This window comes from Onychomys torridus, chromosome 13, assembly GCF_903995425.1.
Source record: "Onychomys torridus chromosome 13, mOncTor1.1, whole genome shotgun sequence".
Classification (NCBI taxonomy): domain Eukaryota; kingdom Metazoa; phylum Chordata; class Mammalia; order Rodentia; family Cricetidae; genus Onychomys; species Onychomys torridus.
In genome coordinates this window covers 65,330,761-65,357,729 of record NC_050455.1, presented here as the reverse complement: position 1 = coordinate 65,357,729, position 26,969 = coordinate 65,330,761, and the positions used below count along the sequence as shown (strand labels likewise).

Genomic DNA, 26,969 nt, shown 5'->3' with positions numbered 1-26,969 from the left:
CCTTCCAAATTGTGGAAACCCTGTGAAAGAGAATGGAAGAGGGTGGGTGGGTCTCTGGGAGGGCTGGACACTCTAGCTGGGTCGGGAGGAGCCCAGCGAGTAGTCAGGAGGGAGTTGGAGCCGGGTCAGACAGGAGTAAGTAGATGGAAGTGCCTCCTCATTGTGCTGTGCTCATACGTCTTTCGAGAACTCTCTTTAACGGTGCTACACTAGTTACTTACTTCCCTTGAGTTCAGTGGTTAGAATACTTTCCTGAAGGTTTTGTTTCCTCTCTTAGGATGACAAATGACAACTATCAAAATCTTCCCAAGATCTACCAGCAGCGGCTGCGACCCAAAACCTCAGCAGGGAAGACAGGGGACACCAAGTCTGTCAAGGAGCATCCTAAACAGGTCGAGATGACTGCTTGATGTCGGTAATACCACACTTGGCTGATAAATGGCCTCAAGAAAAATCACTTATTTCTTTGTTTTTTTAATTTCTCTTTTTAAAAATTGCTGTATGATTTAATTAAACTGTAGAGGTCCCTGAATAATATAAGACATTTTAGTAGGCTGGAGAAAAAAAAAAAAAAGAAAAAAAATGGACAAATTCCTAGATTTGCTAGTTCTTTCTCTAGTTTCAGCTCGGGGTGAGGGTACTGGATGGTTTTGGGCTGGCTGGTAAGATTCTCATAGCTGAGATAAGTGCAGAAAGCAGGTCTTCCCATCCCAGACATGTCCTCCAGCTCCCCAGTGTGGTCCAGAACAGTCTGAGATAGAGCTGGGCCTTGGCATCTCCTGCTGGGCTCCTGCAAAGCATGTAGGTTAGTCCTCACCCCACACTGCAACACTAGATGTTCTAGAAGGGAGAGGGGCAAAGGAGCGGGCCCAGCAGATGAGTGAAATCTATGGCTCCTGCCACAGGGGATCTACATCCAGAACCTTCTTATCTAGGACAAAACATTCCAGGTTTTAAAGAAAAAGGACCAGTGAAAACTGAGAAAAGGTGCCAAAAAGGTTAATGCTGAGGACTAGTGGGATGGAAAGAAGTGATTGTGGGTATCAGTTGACTTGACAAGGGTCTGTGGCTGTTCCCGAGGTAGAAGGGAGGGGATGTGGGGGCACAGGGGAGTTCTGCAGGAGGCTGGGGAACTCTGCTGACTCCCCAGACTTGGCAGCCTTGGCCAGAGGAGAAAGGACCAGTGGGAGTGGGCTGAGTATGGGTGTTTTCCCATAGGCAGGGCTACTTAGAACCCATAGCCTGGAGTCTTCTCAGCCTCTGGGATTAGCTCCTTCCTTGTGGTACAGGGACATGATTAATTCGTTCTGTAAATCTGAACGAAATTGGCCAGATTGCCATTTTACAGAAGTGGTATCCAGCATTTGGTTTTGCATGGGGCAGTCAGAGCCAGGGTCTCAGCTGCTTCCACATCTAACTTCTCACAGTCTTCCTTTTTCTCCAGGAGAGCATCAATAACGCCCAAGTAGAGAGTGCTGACTTTGGCCTAAACATATCAAAAATCCACAAAGACGGCACCGAGGAAAAGGCCCACCCACAAAGAGTAAGTGGAACTCAGGGTTCTAGGGTAGAAAGGGGAGTTCGTTTCTCTCTAGGAAAAGGCAAAGAAAGCACACAATGTTTGCCAAACATGCAAGTGAAAACAGAAGTATTAAAGGTAAGAGGACTATCCTGCGAGGATCAGAAACCCTGAATGCGATTCTGATCTGCCCTCTCCCTTCTGGAAGGATGATCTAGAGTGTCCTTCTCCGGGGACCACAGCATCCTCATTTGCAAATGGAATGTTCAGAAGAGAGAGGGTTCTATGTTCTTTTCAGCTGAAAAATTCAGAGATTAGCTGGGGTGTAATCAGGTGATAGAGTGCCTTCCATTCACAAAACTCTGTATTTGCTCCCCAGCATCAAAAAGGGTTAAGAAAACACAAATAACCCCACGATGACAACAATTACTTAAACATTGGTGTGCTGCATTATAGTGAGCCTGCGAAGGACAGCTGGGAGGGCCCCATGCTCACTGTTTTTGGCCAAGGGCAGTTGTTTGAAGCCCTTCTGCTTGGAAGTTCGGCTCCAGACTTCAGTGTAACTTTTTGTGAACCCTGAAAACTAGTCGGTTTAGAGCTGATCCTGTGCTTAATAGATATTCTGCTCTCCTCCTCCTCTTCCTCCTTCTTGGTTTTGTTTGTTTGTTTGTTTGTTTGTTTGTTTTTGAGACAGGGTCCCACTAGCTGGCATAGAACTCACTATTATACACTAGGCTGGCCTCAGACTCACAGAGATCCACCTGCCTCTGCCTCCCGAGTGCTGGGATTAAAGGCGTGCGCCACCAGCTATTTCTGCTTTTTTTTTTTTTTTCTGATGAAACTCTGGTCTGGCTTGTAAAGAATAGTTTCTCCAAGAGGAAAGTCCTGGGTGGGGTAGATGTAACAGGTGGGGTGGTGGGCTTTTGGTAAGGAAGAGCACCTCAGGGTCCTCTTGAGAGCCCCTCCAGGCTGCCCTTTGTTAACTCTTCTCCTTCAGTCAAGTTGTTGAGCTGTGGGCTGCTGGCTTAGCTCTGGCCTGCCCTGTAGACAAACTGATCCGTGGGGTGTGTGCTGGAAGGGCTACCAGACCCGCTGGCCTGCAAAGCCTGGGGACTGCCTTACCGGCCTGCATGGGCTCCCGGGAGGCCTCAGTGAAGTGACCACTGTAGGAGATGGTGCATTTGCCTCCCACGGGAACTGCTCCCCTGTTAGTCCTCACTGTCCTTGTCAGACTCTTAGTCCCTGTGGTGTATCCATCAGGTTTGTGGCTTTAGTCTCTTGTGAATGTCTCACCCTGATACAGACAGGTGCCTCTGAGTGAGTCACAGGGAAGGGACTATTTAACCCAGCACTTAACCTTTGAAACAGTCTGGCTATAAATTCTGTTTCTAGCAGAAATGGCTTCAGGGTAAAGGTAGATAGATTCCCCCCCCCCTTGATTTTTAAGTGTTCCTGGGTTGAGTGACAGTGCCTAGGAGTTTTCCCCCAAGAGGCTCTCTCCTCACTATATTAGGGACTCTAACTTTGGATGCTGGTGCCTTGCTGAAAATGTCAACAATGTGTTGTTCTTTGGAGCACAGGCTTGGGAGTCAGCTTGCCCAAGTCCACAGTGCTACAGTGGTCAGGTTGCGGTCAAGGCTTATGTCTTGTTTTGCTTTTTAATCTGTATGGTGGAAACCATAACACCACCTGCTTTAAATATAAGAGTGAAAGGAGAGCCTTGTGCCTTTGCTGCCACATAATGAACACTCAGTAAACACTGGTGACTGTAAGTGTGTCCTACCTCTCTGTTGATTTCCTTTCCTGACGCTAAGGGAAACAGCGCCAGGAGCTTGGAAGATTATGTTAGTTCGTCTGTCTTGTCACCAAAGGCCAAATGCCTGACAGAAGCAGCTTAAGGAAGGGAGGAGATGGCTCCTCACTTCCAGGGATGGCCATTGTGGCTGGCAAGGTGTGGTGGGGTGGCTAGGCATGGTGGGGTAGCTAGGCATGGTTGGGTGGCAAGGCATGGTGGGGTGGCAAGGAGTGGTGGGTGGCTAGGCATGGTTGAGTGGCAAGGCGTGGTGGGGTGGCTAGGCATGGTTGGGTGGCAAGGCATGGTGGGGTGGCAAGGAGTGGTGGGTGGCTAGGCATGGTGGGGTGACTAGGCATGGTGGGGTGGCTAGGCATGGTTGGGTGGCTTCTGTCTGTGGTAGTAAGAGCTTGTGGTTGAAGCCCTTCCGTGGTATTCAGCCAGGATGCAGAAACTAGACTAGAGTCAGAGGTTAAGTGTAACCTTCAAAGAGCTGCTGGTACTGACCAATGTCTGCCAGGCAGGCACCATGTCCCATAGGTTCTACAACCTCTGGAAAGAGTGCCACCAGTGCCACTTAGGACCAGATATTCAAATTCGTGACACTGTGAAGACATTTCAGAATCAAACATAATATCTGGGTTTGAGTCCTGGCTTCAGTCATTGTTAGTCTTATGGCCCTGGGCAAACTGCTTAACTCCCTCGGCTTCCCTTCACAGAAGCAAAATTAAAATGTCACTCTCCACTAGCAGGGTTGATTGTAGCCTGAGAACCTTGCATACCTGTTTTGTCTCAGGCCATCCTCTCCTCAGAACACAGGGCCTATCTTTATCCGTGTCCCAGTGGGTTCTTCCTGTGATGTAATGTATTAAAGGGATGTGGTCAGACAGGGCAAGCAGCCACATAAGGAAGCCTACGGTGAGTGTCAGGGATGCAGAACAACCATGAATTTCACTCATCTTACTCCATTCTAAAGAATTATTTAGCTTTGCCTTTTACAGTCCCGACTTTTGTACATCATGGTGCTCAGCAGTAGTTCAGCTTTCTCTTAGGATGAAGTTTGCCTGGCATACAAAGACATAGACACTTAGCTGCTAAGGCTACTCCACTCTCATGTGCTTATGGCTTCAATAACCATTGCTTCCTTTTAGGGCCAAATCATTGACTTCCGGGGGCTGCTCACAGATGCCATCAAAGGAGCCACCAATGAACTTGCCCTGAACACTTTCGAATGTAACCCAGACCCTTCAGTAAGTGACCATGTTCCTCCGCTTTCAACTGCCCAAATCTCGGGGAACTTGTAGAAGTATCCCCCGAGTCCAGAGACCTGAGAAACCTAGTCGACGGTCCCTGCGACCATCACCGTTCGCGCTCCAGGACCCCGTTCTTCTTCCTGAATTATGAAGCAGTTCTGTAACGCCAGCCTCTCTGCTCCTCTCACCAGGAACGATTGCTGAAACCTCTGAGTGCATTTATTGGCATGAACAGTGAGATGCGAGAATTGGCAGCGGTGGTGAGCCGGGTAAGATCTGCTATTCAATTCACAAATTTATGGAGGCAGACCAGGGCTCCTGGAGCATTGTGGGCTGCTTCTTTTATTAATAACAATAAATATGATCATTTATTTATAAAGTGCCCCCACTTGCAGAGGCACTCATATTGTTTAGAGGCACAATAATGCATGATAAATAAATTATAGAATCATAAAATTACAATAGAAAAAGCCCACCATCCTACTATAGGGGCCAAGAAAACAGACAGCAAAAAAAGATACAGAATGGAAGGGACAGGTGAAAGGCTTTCTGGCGGGCCCCTGAGCTGAGGAAAGAGGGTTCTAAGAAAAGCAAGGTGCACACGTGTGTTTTGTTTAAAGAGCCACAGTCTGGAAATACAGGGTCTGGGAGTGTGATGACCTCACGCTTGGAAATTTCCATGAGCATAACAAGATTTGTAAGAAAGATTTTTATCATGAGGGTACAGATACTTCAAGCTTACATTCTGGAACCTAAAGGCAGTGAAAATTAATGGTTAGTGGTACAGCCCTGAAATCAATTGACGTGTATTTGATTTCTAGAGCCTTCTCTTTCTAGCTATATCATTTTAGGCAAGCTTCTTGGGATAAGAATAGATTATTGATTACAGAAGACTTTCTAATTTCCACTGATCTCAATTTAATTGAAAACTGAGGTAGGGTCAAGAAGATGCTTAAAAATCCTCCAAAAAGTGCACAGTTGCTGAGATGCAAAGGTGTCGGTGCCTCTCTGTTCAGTCAGCAGATGTCCACTGCAAACCCAGAGGCATGCAGAGGGCCTGTAGACAGAGAGGAGTGACTTGGGCTCAGGCTTACCTCAAGAGACTGGTTGCATGGATGAGTGCATCTGGAGAGCATGAAGAAAAGGATGGAGAAGAGGGAGCTGGAAGGCACTCGGAGCACAGGTCGGGTGGAGAGGGGCAGGATTCTAGAGGAAGGGTCTTTGAGTAGTATCCAGAATGGAGAATTGGGCAGAGAGATGAGAACCTTGGAATGGCGTCCCTCTTGGGGGGCAGGTGAACTGTGTGTTGATAGGTAGTTTCAGTGAGGTGGATGGTGGCAGAGCAGTGGAGAAGAGAGGCCAGCTGTGAGGTTTTCACAGTGAAGCAGGATAAAGATTAAGCTGGGTCAGGATGCACGAGGAAGCAGATACTAGCACTTCTCATAGCCACAAAAATCTGTAGTCTCCCTCCTGCTTTTGCAAAAGGATGGCGTGACTCAAGTTCGAAGCAGAGAGTGGAAGTGACCTGAAAGGACCCCACACGACTGCAGGAGGCGGCACAGCTCCCTGGGGTGCTTCCAGTGATGGGAGGATCATGACTTCACGAGGCAGACCTCTTGAGTGGGACAGATGACTCTGGATGCATATAAGGAAGAACTTTGGGTTGGGAAATTAAATACCACCTTGTTAAACCCAGTGTCACCTCTAGACTGTGGAGAGAAATACACTTATCTATGGATCCTCATTGTGTGCCATGATTTCCTAAGAAAGGCCTTAATAAGAGACATGTGCTCTCTCCAAGTTTTGCAAGCCTTAGTCAGTTGTGATAGAGTCTCTGTCATGCCAGTACTCAGAGGACAAAGCAGGAGGACCCCAGCCACACAGTGAATTCCAGGCCAGGGGTACAGAGTAAGACCCTCTCTCAAAACACAAAACATGGAAGACTGGGTTCTTTATCTACCACCCTCTCCAGAAATGGATGATAAACATTGTCTATGACTCAATCATTTCTAATAAATACTTTTTCTCAGTAGAGTGGAACTCCTGGTGGAGAACCCTGGAGGTAGGGGAGATAGACATAGGACCATAACATCTTACGCCATTGTGAAAACATACTTTTATATATTTGAAACGTGCACATATCACTTATTTAAAACACACACACACACACACACACACACACACACACACACACACACAAAGACAAGTAGATAGAGAAATAGTTTCCAGATTTGTTCTTTAGTCAGAATGACATAGGAAAGGACCTTTAAAAAAAAGTAATACTCCAGACATTGTTTGCCTGAAATAGCTCCCATCAAGAAGGGCCCCTGAGTGACTGTTCAGAGGCGTCTTGTGAAATTGAAATTGGGAAACTGTAAATTAGTTATCAGTAAAAGCTACTTAATTGATTGCCCTAGGGTAGTTGCTACAGGCTCTCCTGTAAGAGGGGAACTGCAGGCACGTGGCTGTTGGCCTCCTTGAGTGTTGCAGAGGCAATTGCTCCAGCTTGAAGCTGGGAATGCTCACTGGGGAAAACGGAAATTGGTTTCAGGGGAGCGTAGGAGAAGCATCTCTTTGTAACAAATTACATAAGCACTTGCCAGATCAAACAGCTAAACAGACGCTCAGCATCAGTAAGGACATGGTTTTCACTAAAAATTAGGATAATTTGAAGGCACTTCATGACTCTGGTCATAAATCAGCAGAGGTTGCTATTGACTAATGGCAGGCATAGCTCACTGTTAGACAGCCCCCCCCCCCCCACCACCAAAGTACCATGTTATACTATCAATATTTTCTTTGGGGAAAATCATTGACTACTTTCCATCTCTTTGGTAAACTAACCCCAAATTATAATGTGTGCATACACGTTATAACAATCATGAAACATTTGTTTATCACCAGCACATTATATTCTATTAAGTCAGGTGTTATTTGCTGCAGTGTTTATTCCAGAAGTGGAAGACAATGTTAGTTTTAACAAAACAATCAAATACACATTGCAGGACATTTATCTCCATGATCCCAACATAAAGTGGAATGACATTATTGGACTGGATGCGGCCAAGCAGTTAGTCAAAGAAGCCATTGTGTACCCGATAAGGGTAAGTATAGGAAACCATGTTCTGATCTCTATCAACTGGACAAGTGTGTCAGGAAGGGAAGGCACGGTGACTTATCAGTTTGCAAGTTAGCCTTTGACTGGGCCACAGTCAGTGCTGGAGCATCGAGCCTGGTCTACACTATACCAGTGCAAGTCCACTTGTTCCAGCTGCAGGTGGTGGAGAACTGTACTTTTCTCTGTTGGAAGCAACTATACAGAATTTGGGGTTAGGGACTATAATTTCCTAAGGCCAGGATTACATACTCTTTAAAACAACAACAACAACAGCAACAACTGTATATTGCCACTTCTGATTCCATGAAGCTCTTGACGTTAGGATACTTTCGTTCTAAGGGAACAAAAACAATTAAATTCAGATTATTGTTCCCCCTTCCTTCTTCTGCTCAGGTGGGAGTAAGAAATATATTCAGAACTAAGAGTGAAACCATAGCACAGAACTTTTAGGAAGGACAGAGCAATTCACTGGCATTCTGGATATGTTATTTTCTCATTATTCTGGGGAAGAAACCCACAGCCTTTAACGTGGTAAGCAAGAGATCTACCACAAAACTACCATTCTGGACATGTTATTTTCATGGTATTATACATGCCGTAGGCGATGGTATCGCGTTTGCCATCAGCTCTAGAGAGACACTAAGAACACGTAGTAATTTCACTACTGTTTCCCTCCCCCCGTCCTCTACCAGTCCTGTCCAGACCCTAGAAGGTTCAAAGTTGAACTAATGGAAGAGACTCAACTGTAATCTGTGAGCATCCTCTGAGACTCGGTGTCCCCAGCCTCTACAGTAGCCTTCACCATTGAGCTTCACATGGGCATATACCTTTATGGGTCAGTTCTAGGAGTCATCTTGGACTTTTGTCTTCTTTACAATTTTAAAATGAGCTAAATGCTCCACATAGAGTTCTCAGAGGGAAAGCAAATTATATGCATAAGAAATAACTATGGTTGCTGGGCAGTAGTGGCTCATGCCTTTAATCCCAGCACTTGGGAGGCAGAGGCAGACGGATCTCTGAGTTCGAGGCCAGCCTGGTCTACAGAGTGAGTTCCAGGACAGCTAGAGCTACACAGAGAAACCCGGTCTCAGAAAAAAAAAAAAAAAGAAAAAAGAAAAAGAAATAACTATTGACACAGAGAAGAAAATAGCTGCATATACCTTTCTTTTCCTTATCTATCTATCTATCTATCTATCTTTCATTCATTCATTCATTCATTCATTCATTGCTTTCCAGAAGCCACAAAAATTAAGTCAGACATTGTCACCCAGTGTGACAGTGCCACTGGACCAACAAGATACACTCAAAGGAGCAGACCTTAGAAAGGGCCCTGAGCTATAAAGTGGCTGTTTCTCAGGAACTCCTGCCCTGTTTGCTAAGGCCTCGCGGGTTGATGTATGCATACTCATCTTGTTCTTTGTTCTCCAAGTACCCACAGCTCTTTACAGGAATTCTCTCCCCTTGGAAAGGACTGCTGCTTTACGGCCCTCCAGGTAAATGCTTCTTTCTGTTCTGCCCGTGGACTGGGTGAAGGATGCCTGTGGGAGACTATCAGTGAGGCAAGCAAGGAGCAGAAGCCCCTGCTCATGTTTGTCCTCATGTGTCCCCAGGTACAGGAAAGACTTTACTGGCCAAAGCAGTGGCCACTGAATGCAAAACGACCTTCTTTAACATTTCTGCATCCACCATTGTCAGCAAATGGAGAGGAGATTCAGAAAAACTTGTCCGGGTAGGAATTCTTAACGTTTTTAAAAATCAGTTTTCTAGAATACCAAAGTACAAAGCTGCGTTAGAGCTTATTTGTTTAAGGTGGTATATATGTTAGACTCTACTTGGATTGTGACTACCAAAAGCCTAGGAAGTGGATTAACTGTCACGTGTGGATATTAATCATATTGCCATCAGCAAAACATGGACTCTCTTCTGGAATTTTACCAATAGCCCTTTTTTGATTCGCACAATTTAGGAATAAAAGCTAGAATAAAAGTCTCTAAAGTGGCCTACTCTTTTCTCGACTCAAGAACCATTCATTATTAAGCGGGTACAGTATATCCAGTCAACGTTTAGTGAGAGGCCGCTGCTGTGTGCCAGACCCGACACTAGGTACTCTGTGGGGGAATCGAGAGACTTAAACCTTAATTATTCTTTGGGATGTTCTGAGCTACTTTTCTTCTCTGCTCATGCCTGTGCGCTGTGTTCTTTCCTTGAAGGCCATTCCCATCTTTACAATATCTCATTCCTGGCTCACAGCATCTCTTACACTGTAACACTTTGCTGTATCTTCCTGTCACCCTAAGAGAGCAGCTGCTTATGATGTACACCTCACCATAAAGGGAGTCCTTGCCAGAAATCCTGTTAGACTATAGCCTGCTGTGTGAGGACTGATAAGTAATCAATACTAAGTGAATGTAAAATATACTTGCTGAAAAGAAATTATCCTAAAATATTACTCTGAAATTATGTTCCCTCCAAAAGCTAATTTCCAAATGATTATAGACTGCTTGGAAGACATAATGGAATATTTTAGAAGGGTTGGTTAAAAAAATAAAACCATACCTATTATTTATTACTTTATTCTTTTTTTTTTTTTTTTTAAGTTTTTCGAGACAGGGTTTCTCTGTGTGGCTTTGCACCTTTCCTGGAACTCACTTGTTAGCCCAGGCTGGATTCAAACTCACAGAGAAATGCCTGGCTCTGCCTCCTGAGTGCTGGGATTAAAGGCGTGCACCACCACTGCCCGGCTCATTCCTTCTTTTTCTGGGGATTAAATGCAGGCCTTTTGCACGCCAGGCAAGTGCTATAATACTAAATTAGTCCTGAGCCCCTTGATATTGTTTTCAAGTTGTTTCAAATGTTTAGGTTTTTATGAATTTTTATCACCCCCTCAACATTGTCTTTCTTTCCTGTTGTTCTGTTTGTTGTAGTGGTGCTGTTTTGAGACAAGATCTTTTTGTAGATGTAGTCCAGGCTGGCCTTGAACTCATGATCCGTCTTCTGGGATCACCTCATTCTCCTAGGTGCTGGGATTATAGACGTAATACCACCATGCCTGGATCAAGGTGAAATCTGTGAATATATATCTACATTTTCTGCTTTGATCTTTATCTTGAGGCTAACCCAGGTCACATCCCCAGGGATTCCTGCTTATCTATAAGCTCCTACATGTGTGGATCTCCAGAGTTCTGGTTAGCTCAACTTCAAAGAGCTGAGATTCAATTAACTGCAATCATTATCAGCCTAAAACTGTTTGGGATGTGTGTGTTTAATTTCTGTGTGTTGAGTAACAGCAATACAACTACAAAAGATGCCCTGAATAGTATAGATTCATGTCCTGTCACAAAAAGTGTTTTGAACCATGAGCACAAGACATTGCAAAGTGCTTAAAGAAAGATCCCAGACTCCCTGGATAAGCCTTAGGTGGACAGACATGTACATTTGGATATTTCATGAATAACCTCAACAGAGATGGAAAGATGTTTAGTGTTGAATGGCTACAAATGCCAGTTACAAGAATGTTCCCTTCTCTGTGAGTATTTTATTCAGTTCAGTTTTTTTTTTAAATTTAAATTTATTACCTATACAGCATGTATGACTGCAGGCCAGAAGAGGGCACCAAATCTCATTACAGATGGTTGTGAGCCATCATGTGGTTGCTGGGAATTGAACTCAGGACCTCGGGAAGAGCAGTCAGTGCTCTTAACCTCTGAGCCATCTCTCCAGCCCAAGTTCAGGTTTTTTCTTTTTTTTCTGCTTTAGTATTATTCCAGGAGTGAGGCATTGCTCCCTCTCCCAGTTCTCCATCTCTTTCACCACATATTTAAAAGAATAAATCTGGATTTATGAAAAATGCATGAGAACATACATTTCTTTGACTTGGAATATATGAACTCATACTCTCCTACTCACATGGCGGGCACCTCACTGAATGAGCCATCTCCCAGGCCCCTAATTCGGGCGTTTTACAACTTACTTTAGAAGATACTTGTATTTATTTTTTCTTATGAAAAATATATTTTAATTTAAAGATTTGAAAAAATATTCAAGAGGAAACTGGAAACCTCTGCCAGTCTCGAAGGATCTTGTCTTACATCCGCGTGGAGGTTATTTTTCCTCGTTCATTGAGATTTGGGGAAGATGCTCACCTGGAGAGTGTTAGTCCTTCTATCAGCTTCTCCTTCCTGTAAAGGTTTTCAGCCAGCGCAAACCCTTTAGGACCTTCCCCTAAATCAGAAAAGCGTTTTCTCCCACTTGCTTCTCTTAAGGAGTTATTTATAGGGGACCTTGGGCTGTGAACCCCCTCCTCTGCTAATGCTGCTGCCTCTCAGGAGTTGAGCGCTGTAGAACAGCTGAGTGATCGCTTTAGCAAATGCACACACCTGTTGCTGATTACGTCTCCCTCCCCCTCAGATGATTTAACTTCCTCCAAGCACCTCTGGACATTTTAGACTAATGCTTCTAGAAGCACTTACCAGGGTTCTATTTATTCTCTGGGAATGGAAACTCAGTAATCTGAGCAATGTGGAGACCTAAGCTCTGAATGCAGCTAGTTCTTCTTACTCCATGTATAGGAGCCCCTCGGTCTCCTACACCCGACTAAGCTCCTTGAAATTGTGTGTAGGTCGGATAGAGGGTCCTACTATCCTCTTTTTCATTGTGTAGATTGCTGCTATTGTAGTCACCTTGAAAAATCAGGTATAATTGGGCTTCTCTTTCTGAGACAGGAAGAAAAGTTACTTGCTCCTAATTAGCTGGCCTCCAGAGTATGAGAGAGGTGTTAGTGATAAGCTTCCCAGAATTGTCCTTCCTTTCATGACTTTGCTGGGGAAGTGTGAACAAATGTGTATCCACCCAGAGAGGGCGCTGGTAACATACCAAATAGAGAATTCTACTCAAGGGTCAGCCAGGGAGGTTTTGGAGCATAGATGAGTGGTCCTGGAAGTAAAGGCATCTGCGCCCCAAAAAGCCCCCCAAGCTTAGGTGCTGCATACCTGCTGCTCCCTAGACAGCTTGCAGGGTGCTCCACCAATCATAGAATCTCCTCGTTGTTCTAGTTGTTCATGCTTCTACAACCAGGGGATCAGCCTTGTAAACCTTGTATTTCAGGAGTTCCCTGAGCCCTGTGAATTTCTCTTACTCCCCTAGCCTGTAAATTCCTGTTATTCTCTGAGCCTTGCAAATTCCCTTTATTCTTTGAGTCTCTTAAGTTCCCTTTATTTCCCAAGCCTGTAAGTTCCCTTTAGTTGCTGAGTCTTGTAAGTTCCTTTACTTCCTAAACCTAGAAAGTTCCCTTTATTCCTGGAGCCTTATAAATTCTCTGAGCCTTGTAAATTCCCTTTACTTCCTGAGCCTTTTAAGTTCCCTTTACTTCCTGAGCCTGTAAGTTTCCTTTATTTCTTGACTCTCCTTAGCTAACCTCCTTTGTCTAGGAAGGGATATTTCAATTAGGGAAATTCTCTTAGTTTATGAGAAGGAGCCAGGTCCTATGAACCAGGATTCTGTCACAGAGAAGTGCTGACACATCACCTTGGACTCACCATACCCTGAGTCATAGGGATGAGAGAGATTTCCTCCTTAGTGACCAGAGGCTCGGAGGGATGTTCTGCTGATGCTCCTGAAAGCCACACTCTAGCTTTTCAAGACCCTCTTACTGTCCTGGGATGCTTTCCTTGTACTAAGTGACATGGAGAATAAATCTCCCATGGCAACAGAAGAATCTCTGCTCTTTCCCATATCTCTACCACATTCTCTGATCAACCAGTGAAGAATTGTATATGGTGCTCAAGAGATCAGTTGCAGGATTTAAAAAAAAAAAAAAAAAAAAAAAAGATTTAGCTCTTTTTACTGTTCACCACCACTATATCTCCCTGTCGAGTTCTTTATTATTGGTTTTTATGTCTGTTCTTTTGCTGGCTGTTTTCTTGTTCTTGTTCAGTCTGTCATATTTTACTCTGGAACAGAACATCGTATTCAATCAAAATTGCTTTTGAGAATCTGCTCCTCTAGTATTTGAGAGGCAGAGCAGAAGGATCACTCCGAGTTCACCGGCCAGCCTGAGTGATACTGTCAGTTCCTGTCTAGCTTAAGCTGTTTCAAGACAACAACAAAACCCAGCAACACTAACAAACAAACAAACAAAAGAAAAAAGAGTGTTCAAAGAACATGATCCTAGCCATCAGTGTTGAGGTGGGGTGAGGCCCCGTGGAATCACTCGGGGAGCAGAGAAGGACATTTTCAGTTTGTTACCCACGAACGCCCCTTTCCTCAATTTCTTCCTTCTGAGAATAGTTCTGTTGTCCCCAAGGATGAAAGGGGAAGTTACTACATGACCTTATATATTCTAAGGATGTTTGTGTCCACCGGAAACATGTGATTGGCAGGTGTCCCCGGGGTAAACTAGGCAATTAGAAGCTTGGGAACTGAGTTTTGTCTTCAGCTCTCGTCTTCATCTTTAGTAACCTTGAACTAGCTACCCACTCTCTCTGGCTCTAATTTTATCAAATGATAAATGGAAATAATTGGACCATCCAGCCCCCTAGGGTAGAACTAGGGAGAAATAACAGTGATGGTTATAATGTTTCCTCAGAGTACTGGTGTGGAACCAATGCTTAGTATTACAGCAGTTCTAAACTTTTAATCTAGGATTATTTGAGGGCTTAAATTGAAGTGTATGACACGGACTAATTTAAGAATATATATTTGAACCTGCTCTTGCTTTTCCTCACTCAGGTGTTGTTTGAACTTGCCCGCTATCATGCCCCCTCCACAATCTTCCTGGACGAGCTGGAATCTGTGATGAGTCAGAGAGGCATGAATCCTGGGTAACAGACTTGGGTTTTTTTTGTTGTTTTTGGGTCATCATTTCTCCCCTTTGTAAGTGTGTGTGATGGTCGGAAGCCCATCGACATTTACCAGCAGAATGAGCCTATTAATAAGCCCACAAATTTTCTGCAGACACATGGAAAGGTCTTTAAATTAGATCCTGTTAACTGAGTAGCTGATTTAAATAGTTTTTATAACCGGAGGAAATATCATCCTCCCTTCCCCCTTCCCCACAGAGTGGCTTTCAGGCCTGAAGATCATCCAGCCGCAGGATCCCAGGCTGCCATGATGGCCTGGCTGCCTCAAAATAACCTCCTCTGGAGCCAGAGGGCTGCCAGTGGGGACTGGGGCTCACCCATGCAGCCACAGGATGGGCTGCTTCTGCATTACATTCTCTGGAGGCGGTCCTTGATGGTGTGGGAGGCCAAGGAAAGTGGTGATTCTTTGACATCTGTCACATGCATTATTTCTAAAGATTAAGTGTCCAAAAATGTCCTCAGAAGGAAGGTTACAAATGCTTTCTGGTTATGCTTTCAAAAGGGCAAATAGGCTTGTTGGTTTTGCCTGCTTGATTTTGTGAGTGTGGCATATGTTGTGTGTGTGTGTGTGTGTGTGTGTGTGTGTGTGTGTGTGTGTGTGTGTGTCTGGCTTTCTGTGTGGATGCTGGGATCAATACTTAGGTCCTTGAGACTTAGACAGCACTACATTACCAACTAAGCTACTGTCTCGGGCCCCATTTTTAAGTTCTGAAAAAAATATTTTAAAATATTTTTATTAATTCTTTGAGGATTTCATACAGTATATTCTGAGCACATTTGCTCCCAGTTACTCCCTTTAATTTCTCCAGGTCTGCACCACCCCTCACTTCTTTCTTTTCTGTGTAGCCCTGGCTGTTCTGTAGCTTGCTTTGTAGACCAGGCTGGCCTCAGACTCAGAGATCTGCCTACCTCTGCCTCCTGAGTTCTGGGATTAAAGGTGTGCACCACCACCACCTGGCTCATGTCTTCATTTTTTAAAAACTATTTATTTGAAAATTCATTGACTCTTATTTGTGCTGACTATATACTTCTGAGTGTAGGGCCATCCGCTGGAGCATGGTTCACTTACCAGGAACCACACCCTTAAGAAAACTGACTTTCCCTCCCTTAGAAGCCATCAGCTGTCCATAGCTCCTCAGTTAGGAGTGAGGAATCATGAACCCCTTCCCAGTCCATGCTAGAATGCTGACTGGCTTGCTCCTGTGCAGGTCTGGTGCAGGCATTCACAGCTGCTGTGAGGACATGAGTGTAGCGGTCCTGTCATGCCCAGGGGATGCTGTTTACTCCAGTTCTCCCTGACCTCTGGCTCTTACATCTGTCTACCCCATCTCTGAAATGGTCCCTGAGCTTTAGGAGAGGAAGGGTGTTATAGGTTTGTCCCATGTGTGGCTGAGCTCCCCAGTCACTTCTCTGCACTTTGGCAGTTTGAGTTTCTGCATTAACCACTGTCCATTGCACAAAGAAACTTCTCTGATAAAGTATGAGAGCTCCTCTAATCTATGGGGAGAGAGTTATGAATTTAGAGCACAGTTTTATACTATGTCCAGTTAGCAAAATAATAGTAGTAGGTTCACCCCTGGGGCCTGTGGACTCCCCAACCTTGTGTTAGTGGCTGGATTTGCAGTACTAGGCATGTACCGACTCCAGTGAAGGGGGCCTTAGCTCCAATCAGAAAGCAGCTGGTTACCCCTGTAACATTCATGTGACTATTGCTATCCCAGTCATTATTTCAGTTCACAGGGCTCACAGCTGGGTAGGACTGTTAACTCCCAAGCTAGGCACAGTGCTGCATGCCTTTAATCCCAGCACTCAGGAGGCAGAGGCAGACAGATCTCTGTGAGTTCAAGGCCAGCCTGGTCAACATAGTGAATTCCAGGACAGCCAGAGATACAGAGTGAGAGCCTGTCTTGAAAAACAATAACAACCAAAAACTGTTGACATCCATTGCTGATGATCCCTCAGCATCCTGCATAGCACCCTCTGGTACTTACCCAGTAGGGAGGAAGCTTCCTGGTCAATATTGACATGATTTTTCAATGTATGTAAGGTCTTCAGCAATATTGTCTTACAATCAAATTGTGATGGGCAATCAAGAGCAGTACCAATAGCCTGTCTTGTTTGGGGTTCTCTAGGATACCCTTGACCAACCATAGAGGATAGCAGAGTGTGGGACTTTTTATTTGACAACCTTTGGGTGGGTTCTGAGATGAAAATAATTCCCTGTGAAGGGCAACTCCAATTAAACTCTTTTTTGTTTTTTGTTTTGTTTTGGTTTTTGTTTTTAGCTGAGGATCAAACCTAGGGCCTTGCATTTGATAGGCAAGCGCTCTACCACTGAGCTAAATCTCCAGCCCCCAATTAAACTCTTTTATATGAATATGTATGTGTGTGTACACGCAGGCGTGCACGCGCGCGCGCACACACATAAACACACACACACACACACACACACACACACACACACACATACACACACACACACACACACACACACACACACACACATACACAGAGGAAACATAAAATAGTAGGTTTCCATATAGCTTTCCCAAACATCCTTAGAGTTCTCATGTATCCTAGGCTGGCCTTGAACTCACTGTGTAGATTAGGATGATCCTGAACTTTGATTCTCCTGTGTCTACCTCCCAAGTGTAGGATTACATGTGTGAGCACACATGCTGGGGATTGAATCCAGGGCTTTGTGTTTGCTAGGAAAGCACTCTATCAACTTGATTGATTTGTTATGATCAGAGATATTTTTTGAAACATTTTATTAAATTTGGCACCTCTATCTGGAAAAATAAAAACAGGTGTCTGGAAAAACTCTGTGCAGCTGTGTTTATTTGTGACCTTTAATTGTCTGTTATGGAGACAAGCCCATGGTAAGAAAAGGTAAAGGATTTGCTTGTTGGAAATATAAAAGTAGAATTAGAAAATAATATGTGAAATTTTACTCAGTGGAAACCAGGGAAACAGAAGAACAAGGCTGCATCCAAGGTGGGTGGGTGTTTACAGCTGACTGAAATGGGACACGGACCTGACCTTACTGTACCTTGTCAGATCCAACTGCAGCCCTCTGCCTTGCCACACCAGCCTGCCAGGATCACCCAGCTTTACCCACCCCACAGGCGCCTGAGTGCTCTAATTGTTCTCCCTTTGCAAAGACAGGCTCTCTGGCCTGCCTCAGGGGTGGCCTTTGCCTGCCTTGTAGAGTATCCTTCCCAGAGTTCCCTGTGGCCTAGATTTTGCTAATTTGGTTCTTCCTCTACCATCCCTGATAGCAAGTGCTTCATCCACGTTCTTCCTGAGTTTCGGTGTCCCTGGATGGGACTTGAAGATCCCAGTTTAAAAAATAAGGGCAACTAAGCTGAGCATGATAGTGCACTTGAGGCGCAGAGGCAGAAGCAGGCAAATCTTAGTGAATTTGAGGCCAGTTTGGTCTACATAGTGAGTTCCAGACTAGCCAAGGCTACATAGTGAGACCCTATCTGAAACAAAAACAAAAACAGATAAAAAATAAGGGCAACTGTTTTGATGTCTTTTGGGGTCATATTATGCTAGTTGTGCGTAAGTACGGGCAATTGCATCAAAATTAGCACATGTACACATATTATGCATAGTTGTGGGCAAGGGCTATGTGAACATGTAACTGTAGAGCGGGAGTCTTTCCTCTTGAGAGTCACTGATTGTATGAAGTCACACACAGGTGGCGCACCCTCAGTGTGAAAACCCAGTGCTTGAGCAGACCTGTTCTGTGCCCTTCCTAGTGCTGGCAGACAAGGGGGAGACTGTGGTGGTACCGTGTTCCCCAAAATATTGTGCACTCTAATAAACTTATCTGGGGTCAGAGGACAGAACATTACGTGATGCCTGCTCTATAAATGAAGGGGTATTATATTATACCATTTCAATTAATTAATTAAATTTGATTTGTTTTAAGCCCAAGCTGGCCTGAAACTATGTAGTCCAGGCTAGCCTCAAACTCATGGCCATTTTCCTGCCTCAGCCTCACCCGTGTCAAGCCACTACCACGCCTGGCAATTATGGCATTTTTAAAGGGTTAAATAATGGAGCCGCTGGACGCAGCTGGATTACGTTTAGCCATTCTTCAGTTATTTCTTTTTAGTTCTGTATCGACCGTTGTTTTTCTCTTAAATATCATCTTTGTATCGTTTACCTTGCCCATTTCCTTTAACTTACTTGCTGTCAGGATGGAGCTGGTTTTACAGTCACAGGGCCGTTGCTGTGAGGGCGAAGGGTCTGCTGTGAGAGGGAATCACATCTCCCTGTCTCTGTAGGGCAGAGCATGAGGGAAGCCTTCGGATGAAGACGGAGCTACTGGTGCAGATGGACGGGTTGGCTCACTCGGAGGATCTGGTGTTCGTCTTAGCAGCGTCTAACCTGCCATGGTAAGGTATCCCGAGAACACCTCACACACATTTTCATGAGCCACTACATACAGATGAAGATGTCAGTGAGAGCTCCGAGAGGAGGTATTGAAGTTATACACAAATTGAATGCACAGTGGATGTGGGTGTGACAGGGAATCAATCTCCTTTGGATATAAAGACCAGCAGCATAAAAGTGGGCAGCGCCATTCCTGGGGTGTGAGTTCTACACTATGTAGGAGTAGAGTGGAGTTGATCAGGAGGCATGCATGCATGCATTTTTCTCTGCTCTTGGCTGTGGGTCCTGCCACTCAGCTGCCCTGCTGTGATGGACAGTAACCTGGAACTGTGAGCTAAAATAAACCGTTCTTCCCTTAAGTTGCCTTTGTCAGGTTTTTAAATATTCTTATTAAAGTAACAGAAATTAGGACATAAGGAGGAACTATACTTTGTTGTTGAATCAAGCAGAGGTTTTGCATAGACCTATAAATGCTTAATATCTCTAGTTCTCAAAGAACATTCCAGAAATAATGTTTTGATTTTATTGGTATTAAAATTAAAGTTTTTTTAAGTTAGGAGGAAAATTCTTTCTCTAATGCCATATAGTAAATAGAAAACTAAATAATCTTTAATTGAAAATATAATCTACTCTCAGAGTTTCCTATTCAAACTGTATCCCAGAGTGGTTTAAGAACAATTCTAGAAGAATTGGGAAATAAGAGATGTTGATTAGGGAAAACAACATTGACTCAGAGAATATATTTTAAAAATGTTATAATTCTCTTACAGTTCTCAGAACATTTTCACATTGTTATTTCTTATGTCCTGGATAGGGAAGGAGATATATAAGGAAACATTCTTAGAGTGTGGTCAAGGCCATGAAATCAGGCAGTGTTCAAAGCAGCGAGCAGGGAGAGGCTCTCTCTCCTCCCCCTCCCCATATAGCAGTGAGCAGGGAGGGGCTCTCTCACCCCACCCCCCCTATACAGCAGCGAGCAGGGAGGGGGCTCTCTCACCACCCCATCTCCTTTCCCACATTTAGGGACAAACAGAAAGCTCCTTTGATCATGCTAGCCATCCAGGTCCCAAACAAGAGACTGGAGACCAATTTTAGGCAATTAGTTTGTAATCTGTTCCTTTAGATACATTTGTAATCTAAACCTGGCCCCACCTCCTTACACACTTCTAATACTTGTTGTGTTATGCTCAGATGATCAGCATTTAACATTTTGAAGATCTAGTTATACACAATGTTAAAAGTGGAATCCAATAGAGAATTACTATTTAAATGTTTAAATGAACCTCATTGGAAGCCATTGATTGATGCTAAGCTTCTCCATGGGGTTGCAACGGCTAAAGTCATGATGGGGTCTCCCATGTTAAAATTGCATTCAGCCAAACTGGGAGAGTTGCCATTTAACCTTCTGAGAAATCAAGAGTGATAATAGGCCAGAATTCTAAACAGACCAGTTCCACATATAAATGCTTCAAGGCTCTGGGTTGCACCCTCTGCAACTGCCACAACAAGACACAGCAACCCAGCAACTGGATGTTGGTCAGTCAGTTATTAATTTTTTTCTGTTGTTTTGTGTCCTTGTCCCCTACTTTCCAAGGACTGTTACTTTGAAATGGACCAAATTGCTTTTGATTTTTGTGTCTTTATTCTGCTGCCGTGTGGCCATGGGTGTTCACTAGGGTGGGTGTGAAGCTGTAAAGCTCCTAACACGAGTGTGGCAGGTCTGTACCTTGAGAGACTTGAACATTTTTCTCCCCTCACTGTGAATTCAGTAGTCCTGCAGCGCTGTGTGGTGTTGATCGACCAGGGTCAGCTGTGGTCTTGGCAGTGTCTTCTTCCTGCTCTGAGTACTCGAGGCTGAAAATGAGGCTGGCTCAGTTCAACAGATTTTCTTCAGACTTTACCTCAGTATTGGGAGCATCACACCGCATCACATCCTGAGGGGGCAGTGCCTTGTTTTCTCACTTTTGCCAAACTTAATCTTTGGGATCAGGTCTACTGGTCTGGTTTCTCTGCTGTACATCTCTCTGAGGTTAGCATCTCCTGATCAGGGTTGACTCAGTAGTTAAGAGCACTTTTTGCTCTTGCAAAGGACCCAGGTTCCATCCCCAGCACCCATGTGATGGCTCACAACCATCTGTCTTCCAGTCCTGGGGGATCCGATGTCCTCTTCTGACCTTCTCCCATACCAGGCATGCATGTAGTTCATAAACATGCATGTGGGCAAAATACTCTTACACATAAAAAATAGCCATTCTTTATATTTTAATAAAACTCTCTGAAGAGTGACCTTGTGACCTATAACCTTAAACTGAACATGCTCAGAAATGTGCACCTTTCCAAGTATGCTCAGAAATGTGCCTGCCCCAAAACGTGTCTTCCTATGTAAATGTGCATGAGTTCCCTGGGTAAAACCTTCATGTTCTGCTCGGGAAGGAAGGCATCGCTTTGGAGCAACCCTGATGCGCTCTTGCTCTTCCTCAGCTGCAGTCCTTCCTACCCTCTTTCCCCAACCTTCTATCTTCTGTTGCCTTTGTACTTACCACAATGTAACCCATTGCTAGAGGTTAGGGTTTTGTCATGACTTCTGATTGACAGCTAGAATCACTATAAGAGGGCCTTCCCTCACCCAGTGGGGCTGCTTGGTTACCCCCAAATGTAGAAAAACAAGTGTCACCACTAGCAGTGAGTGCCCCCCCCCTACTTCTCCAAACAGAAATATGCTTTACAACTTTTGGTACAATACCATTGCGTTTTGTGAGTGATTTTTTTTTCCTGGCTTTTGTTTTGTTTTGTCAGGATCTTGCCCAGGCTGACCTTGGTTTCCTCGGTCTTCCTACCTCTGCCTCCTGGCTGTTATGATTACAGAAATGCAGTACTGCCCTTGATGAGTTCTGTGAGTTTGAAAAAAACTTTCTCAAGCACATTCTGCATGGCTCATGGCCAGTGCTTTTAAGTGGTCAAGCCATTTAATTGTGCTATATGTTTTCATTGTATTACTATTATTATTATCATTATTATTTTATCATCATTACTATTTGTAGTGTGCAGAAGAGATTAAAGCCAGGTCCTTGTATGTGCGTGGTTTGAAAAATGTGTATCTGTGATTATAGGGTGTATTAGAGTTCTCCAGAGGAAGAGAACCACTAACATGTATGTTTATTATAAAACAGAATTTGTACTGGGCCTGGTTGAACACACCCGTTATCCCTCCTGAAACAGACGCTGGCAGATCTCTGTGAGCTCCAGCCAGCCTGCTCTCCATATGAGTTCCAGGACAGTCAGGGCTCCATGATGAGATCTTGTCTTAAAACAACCAACCAACCAACCAACCAACCAACCAACCAACCAGCCAAAGGGAGGTGTTTACTAGAATGGTTCCAACTGATGGTGGTTTGCTAGTCTAACCCTGGCTGCACACTGGAATAGCTGAGAGCCTGGCAGCTGCTCAGTTCCTGAAGGGGATGGATGTCTCAGCAGCCCTAGTCTGTGTTGAAGGCCTGAAAGAGCTGGGGAACCACTGGTTCTCGGGCCTCTCTGGAAGGCCAAACAAGCTAGATTCTGACGTCAGTTAGGGACGGCTCAGCAGCATTAGCTACACCGCCTCCATGTACTCACTAGCAAGACGCTAGCCAGGCAAGCAGCAAGCCACTCTGCGTTCTCTCAGACCTTTTTATATTTGTGCCATTTAGTCCTGAACAGGGTCTTTTCCCAACTAATCCTTCTGACAGATGCCTTCCCAGATCTGCGCAGAGGCTTGTCTCTTAGCCCCATTAAGTGGACTGTCGAGATTTACCGTCAGGCAGGGAGGCAAACCTGGATGATGTAAGCCACTCACTCAATGCAGCCTGGATGCAATCAAGAAATTCAGCAAATGCCTGTCCTGGTAGCACAGGCAGATAATCCTAGCACTTGGGAGGTAGAGGTAGGAGGGTCAAGAGTTCAAGGTCATTGTTGGCTGCATAGTGGTTATGAAGTTAGTCTCAGCCACGTGAGGGGTTTGTTCTAAACTGCTTGTGGTAACAGTTACATAATCCTATGAATGTCCTGAAACCATGCACCACATAATGGTGTCTCAGGCAATGATGGGCTGCATAGACAGTGGTCCCATGAGGTAATAACGGAGCCACAGAGGTTCCACACCACACAGTGGGAGCACTTTGCTCACATGTCTGTTGATGCTGGTGTCAATAAGTGTACTCAAGTGTTAACTGTGTCAAAGTGTAGCATACACAGTACAGGGCCTAATGATGAGAATAAACAGCGGTTGCTGATTTGCATGTTTTAGTAAACATGTTTACAGTTCGAGCTTTTTATTTTAAAATCTACAGCTTCTAGCTGTTTAGACCATTTTACTGTAACTAGCACTCCATATTATAGGTCGTAGCTTCACACATCCTGTATTTATTTATCTCTTACACAAAAGGCCGCACACCATATAAATTGTTGTATGTTTTGGCTTTTTTTCTTAACAAAATATCAGAATATCCTGGAGATCTTTCCAAATAAGGCCATAAATTCTTCCTTACTCCCTTTCTAGTTATATAGTACTCAGTTGTGAATCTCTGAAAACGTACCTAATCTGTCATCTGGTGATGGCAACAGGGCGGCTGCTACTCTTGCCGTTACAGATAGCAATGCAGTAAGGAGTGGGCACGGGTGTGTTTCACCAGTGCAGCTTTGGGATAGGTTCCTGGGAGGGGAACCACCGGGTCGCAGAGTAAAGTGCGTGGAATTAGGGTGGAGCCAGCCAAATTCCCCTCCGCGGAGGCTGTGCCATCCTGCAGTCCCACTAGTGTGCTGCTTTCGTTACTTAACATTGTAGTGAGAGCATTTCCAATGTCGTTAAATAATGCTGGAACATTGGATTCGGTAATGGCTGCCCAGAATTCCCACATGTGACTACACCTTCATTACATCATTCCTTTCTGTTGAATGCGTATGAAGTTCCCAAACTTTCTTTATGAATAAGTAATACTGAAATGAGCTTCCTTGCATAGAAGCCTTTGTATTGGTGAAATTATTAAGGCCACTCCATGTAGTTAAAAGGGAGGTTTATTTTGTGGGGTAGCTTACAAATGAAGGGATAGGTTGTAGGGTCTGGCAAAGGTATGGTGCAGTCTGGCGGCTGTGGCGTTCTCTGGAGAACTCTGCTCGGTCTACCTCCAGCGTCCAGGGTCCAGGGTCCTGGAACCAAGAGAAGCCTCTCCTCTTGATCCTGGGTCTTCAACATCCTCCCTCAGCCCCGCCTTGTGGGCGTGACCATTACCGAAGCCTCAATGGCTACCCACTACACCTTTGTGAACTGGAGGGACTAGGGAGAAAGCTCAGTCAGTGAAGCTTGGTAATACCAGCACGGGGGATGGGGTGGAGGATGGGGGGGTGGAGACAGGTGGATCCCTGGGGCTCGATGGCCAGTCAACCAAGACTATTTAATAAGCTTCAGGCCAGTGAGAGACTCTCTCAAAATGGGGGGGGGGGCGGCACCTGAAGAATGACACCCCATGATTGTCCTCTTGCCTCCACACATACATGCCCCCCCATGAGTGTGCATACATAAACCAGTGTGCACACATGCACAAAACAACACCCTTGGGCACAGTTCTGGTTGTTATGAAAGATATCTAGAGGTAGAATTACTAGATGAAAGGGCTTTGTATTTTAACTCCCTCATGACATACTGATATTCCTTTTCATAAGGAAAGATTCTAGGAAGAAGGAATATTCCTCATGAATAAGATTTTCCTTGGCTTCAGGATCTTACTTGAGAAAGGAGATTTATTTGATCCAAGGGGTCTAGCCTGGAGAAACAACTAATTCAAAACACCATGTGAGGACTCAGTCCTGAAATATCAAATGCCTTACAGTCCAGGCATTCCTCATCACTCAGGCACTGGGCAACCCTTTACCGCTGTCTCAGCAGTGAGGTGGCGTACAGCTTTTGCTCACCTGCCTTGGCGGGTCTGTAGCATGGGAGAGGGCCAGAAGGAAGAACAAGGAACCACTTCTATGTGTCATCTGATGTGTAAGTGAGCAATAAAAAATGTTGCACATTTAATATTACCACTTAATGTAATAGTGATGTTAAGAAATTTAGCTAGCATAATTAGGGCTAATTTGACCTGCTTGATTGCTGCATATTCACAAGCTCAGGCCTAGTAGTCCAGAGGGAATGAGGTGCTGAACAGTGCCGTTAAGGCACATTCCATCTAGAGATGTCTATTTAACTCTATGGTAGCTTGCACAAATAACGTGTGGGGGCTGTGAGTGACATGCGGACACTCCTGTCTTCCTGGCTGCTTGCCAAATGTCTAGAAATTCCAGGAACCCTCTAGGAAAGCAGATACTGGTCCAACAGAGCAGGTTAAAAAACTAGAAGACAGCTTTCTTCTAATCCTCAGAAAAAGGCACAAGGGACTCCTGCTCTGCAAATGACACTGTCCTGGGTGGCTTGGGGACACTGGGAGTGGCTCAATGGCCATCTCCTTGTCACTGTACTTCCATTTTCTATAATATTTAAAGTGCTCCTAGGGTAGTTGTTAGGCTCGCTGCCTTTCTACCACTTGTGTGAACAGACTTCTTCCCACCAGGACGCCCCTTCCTGCTGTGGCGTTCCTACAGATATGCGTGTTTGTGATGGAAAAGGTCAGTAAACATAACCCCAGGTCTTTTCACAACAGCCTTGGCTTTGACCAGTCTACATTTTCCTAATGTGGTCTACCACAGGTCAATAAGCACTGTGCAAAAAGCAGGGCCTACCTGGGAAAGGGGAGTGCTCGCCTAGCACGTGTGAGTGAGGCCTTGGGTTTCATCCAACACAGCAAACAAACAAACAGAAATGAAAGCAAGATCTTGTGGCCTAACACTGCAGAGATACCATGTGCTGGAACCATCCACGTGGAGTACATGGAGCAACAGAATGGAATCATCCCTTGGGTGGAATTGTGTTGTGCTGTGGCCTGCTGTGTATTCCTGGCTCGATGTGCTGTGGTCACTTATGCAGACTTGCATAATTCTATAAACAATTCCATTATGTCAGTGTCCCGTCATTTTTAACTTTTCTTTTTGAGGACCCCCCCTCCCTGCCCCCCTCCAGCCTCTCGTTGGGAGGGGTACCTCCAGCAGTGCTTGGCTAGGTTAGTGCAGATAATATGGAAAAGGTTTCTGTCTTAAAATCTCCCTTTTCTCGTCCTGTGGCTGGGGAGAGCAAACTCTTCTTGGTGCTTTGTCCGTGCAGTTTTGAGTTATAGTCTTCTCCAGTGAACCATCAGGACAGATGGGAGGCAGGAAAGCCCAGGATGCTGGTTGCCATGGCAGTGGTTAAGTGTGAGGTCCCCAGCCAGTCTGTCTCCTTCTCCTGCCTTTCAGTCTCCTTTTGGTTATTTATGGTATGAAAGCCACAGGTGACAAGGGCAAGTCTCTTGCTCATATTTCTGAGCCACCTATTTCCTTCTTTATACGTTTTAAACATTATTTTATTCTCCAGTCAAAGGAATGTATTTCTGTTGTTAGTTTTTCCTTCTTCTGACTTTCATTCATGGTGGTCGTTACATGTGATTTTATTAATGCTTATTTGTTAATGGTTGTTTTGTAATTTTACTAATGACATAGATGCTATCTGTGGGAGTCATGCATTGGGACCCTCTAGAGAAGAGTTGACTGTTTGGGGTTTTGAACCACCACTTGGACTTAATTTTTCTTCTCAGCTTAAGATATCTGAGACTATGACAATGAGGCCAATAGTTTTGAACTATCCATGAAGATGTTCTCTCCCCAAAGTGCAAGGCAGAGACTCGTGTCCCTGATGGCTTCCATTGCTAATGGTGAAATATCCTAACCTATGCTATTATAAATGCACATGTGCCCTTCAGCCATATAGGTCTTTGCTTTATGTTGCAAGCCTTGGCTCTACCTCTGAGGAATCCAGGCCTTCTGGGTTGCCCCACCTGAAGCCTTTTAAACCTAACCCTTTTGCAACCAAGAGGCAAATAGCCCAAGTCCCCCATAACTTCAACTTTATCCAGTC

The 26,969-nt window shown here is 44.7% G+C and overlaps 1 protein-coding gene across 2 annotated transcripts in view; it reads left to right on the top strand.

Moving 5' to 3' along the window:
* Katnal2 (katanin catalytic subunit A1 like 2) overlaps window positions 1-26,969 on the top strand; it is a 67,681-nt gene that overhangs the window by 31,474 nt on the left and 9,238 nt on the right. For both annotated transcript variants that reach the window (XM_036204942.1, XM_036204943.1), the window contains 9 exons: window positions 278-392; window positions 1,445-1,543; window positions 4,463-4,561; window positions 4,756-4,833; window positions 7,570-7,668; window positions 9,112-9,175; window positions 9,293-9,411; window positions 14,409-14,500; window positions 18,838-18,948. In XM_036204942.1, coding sequence (XP_036060835.1) covers window positions 278-392; window positions 1,445-1,543; window positions 4,463-4,561; window positions 4,756-4,833; window positions 7,570-7,668; window positions 9,112-9,175; window positions 9,293-9,411; window positions 14,409-14,500; window positions 18,838-18,948 — 876 coding nt within the window. The remainder of the gene's footprint in view (window positions 1-277; window positions 393-1,444; window positions 1,544-4,462; window positions 4,562-4,755; window positions 4,834-7,569; window positions 7,669-9,111; window positions 9,176-9,292; window positions 9,412-14,408; window positions 14,501-18,837; window positions 18,949-26,969) is intronic.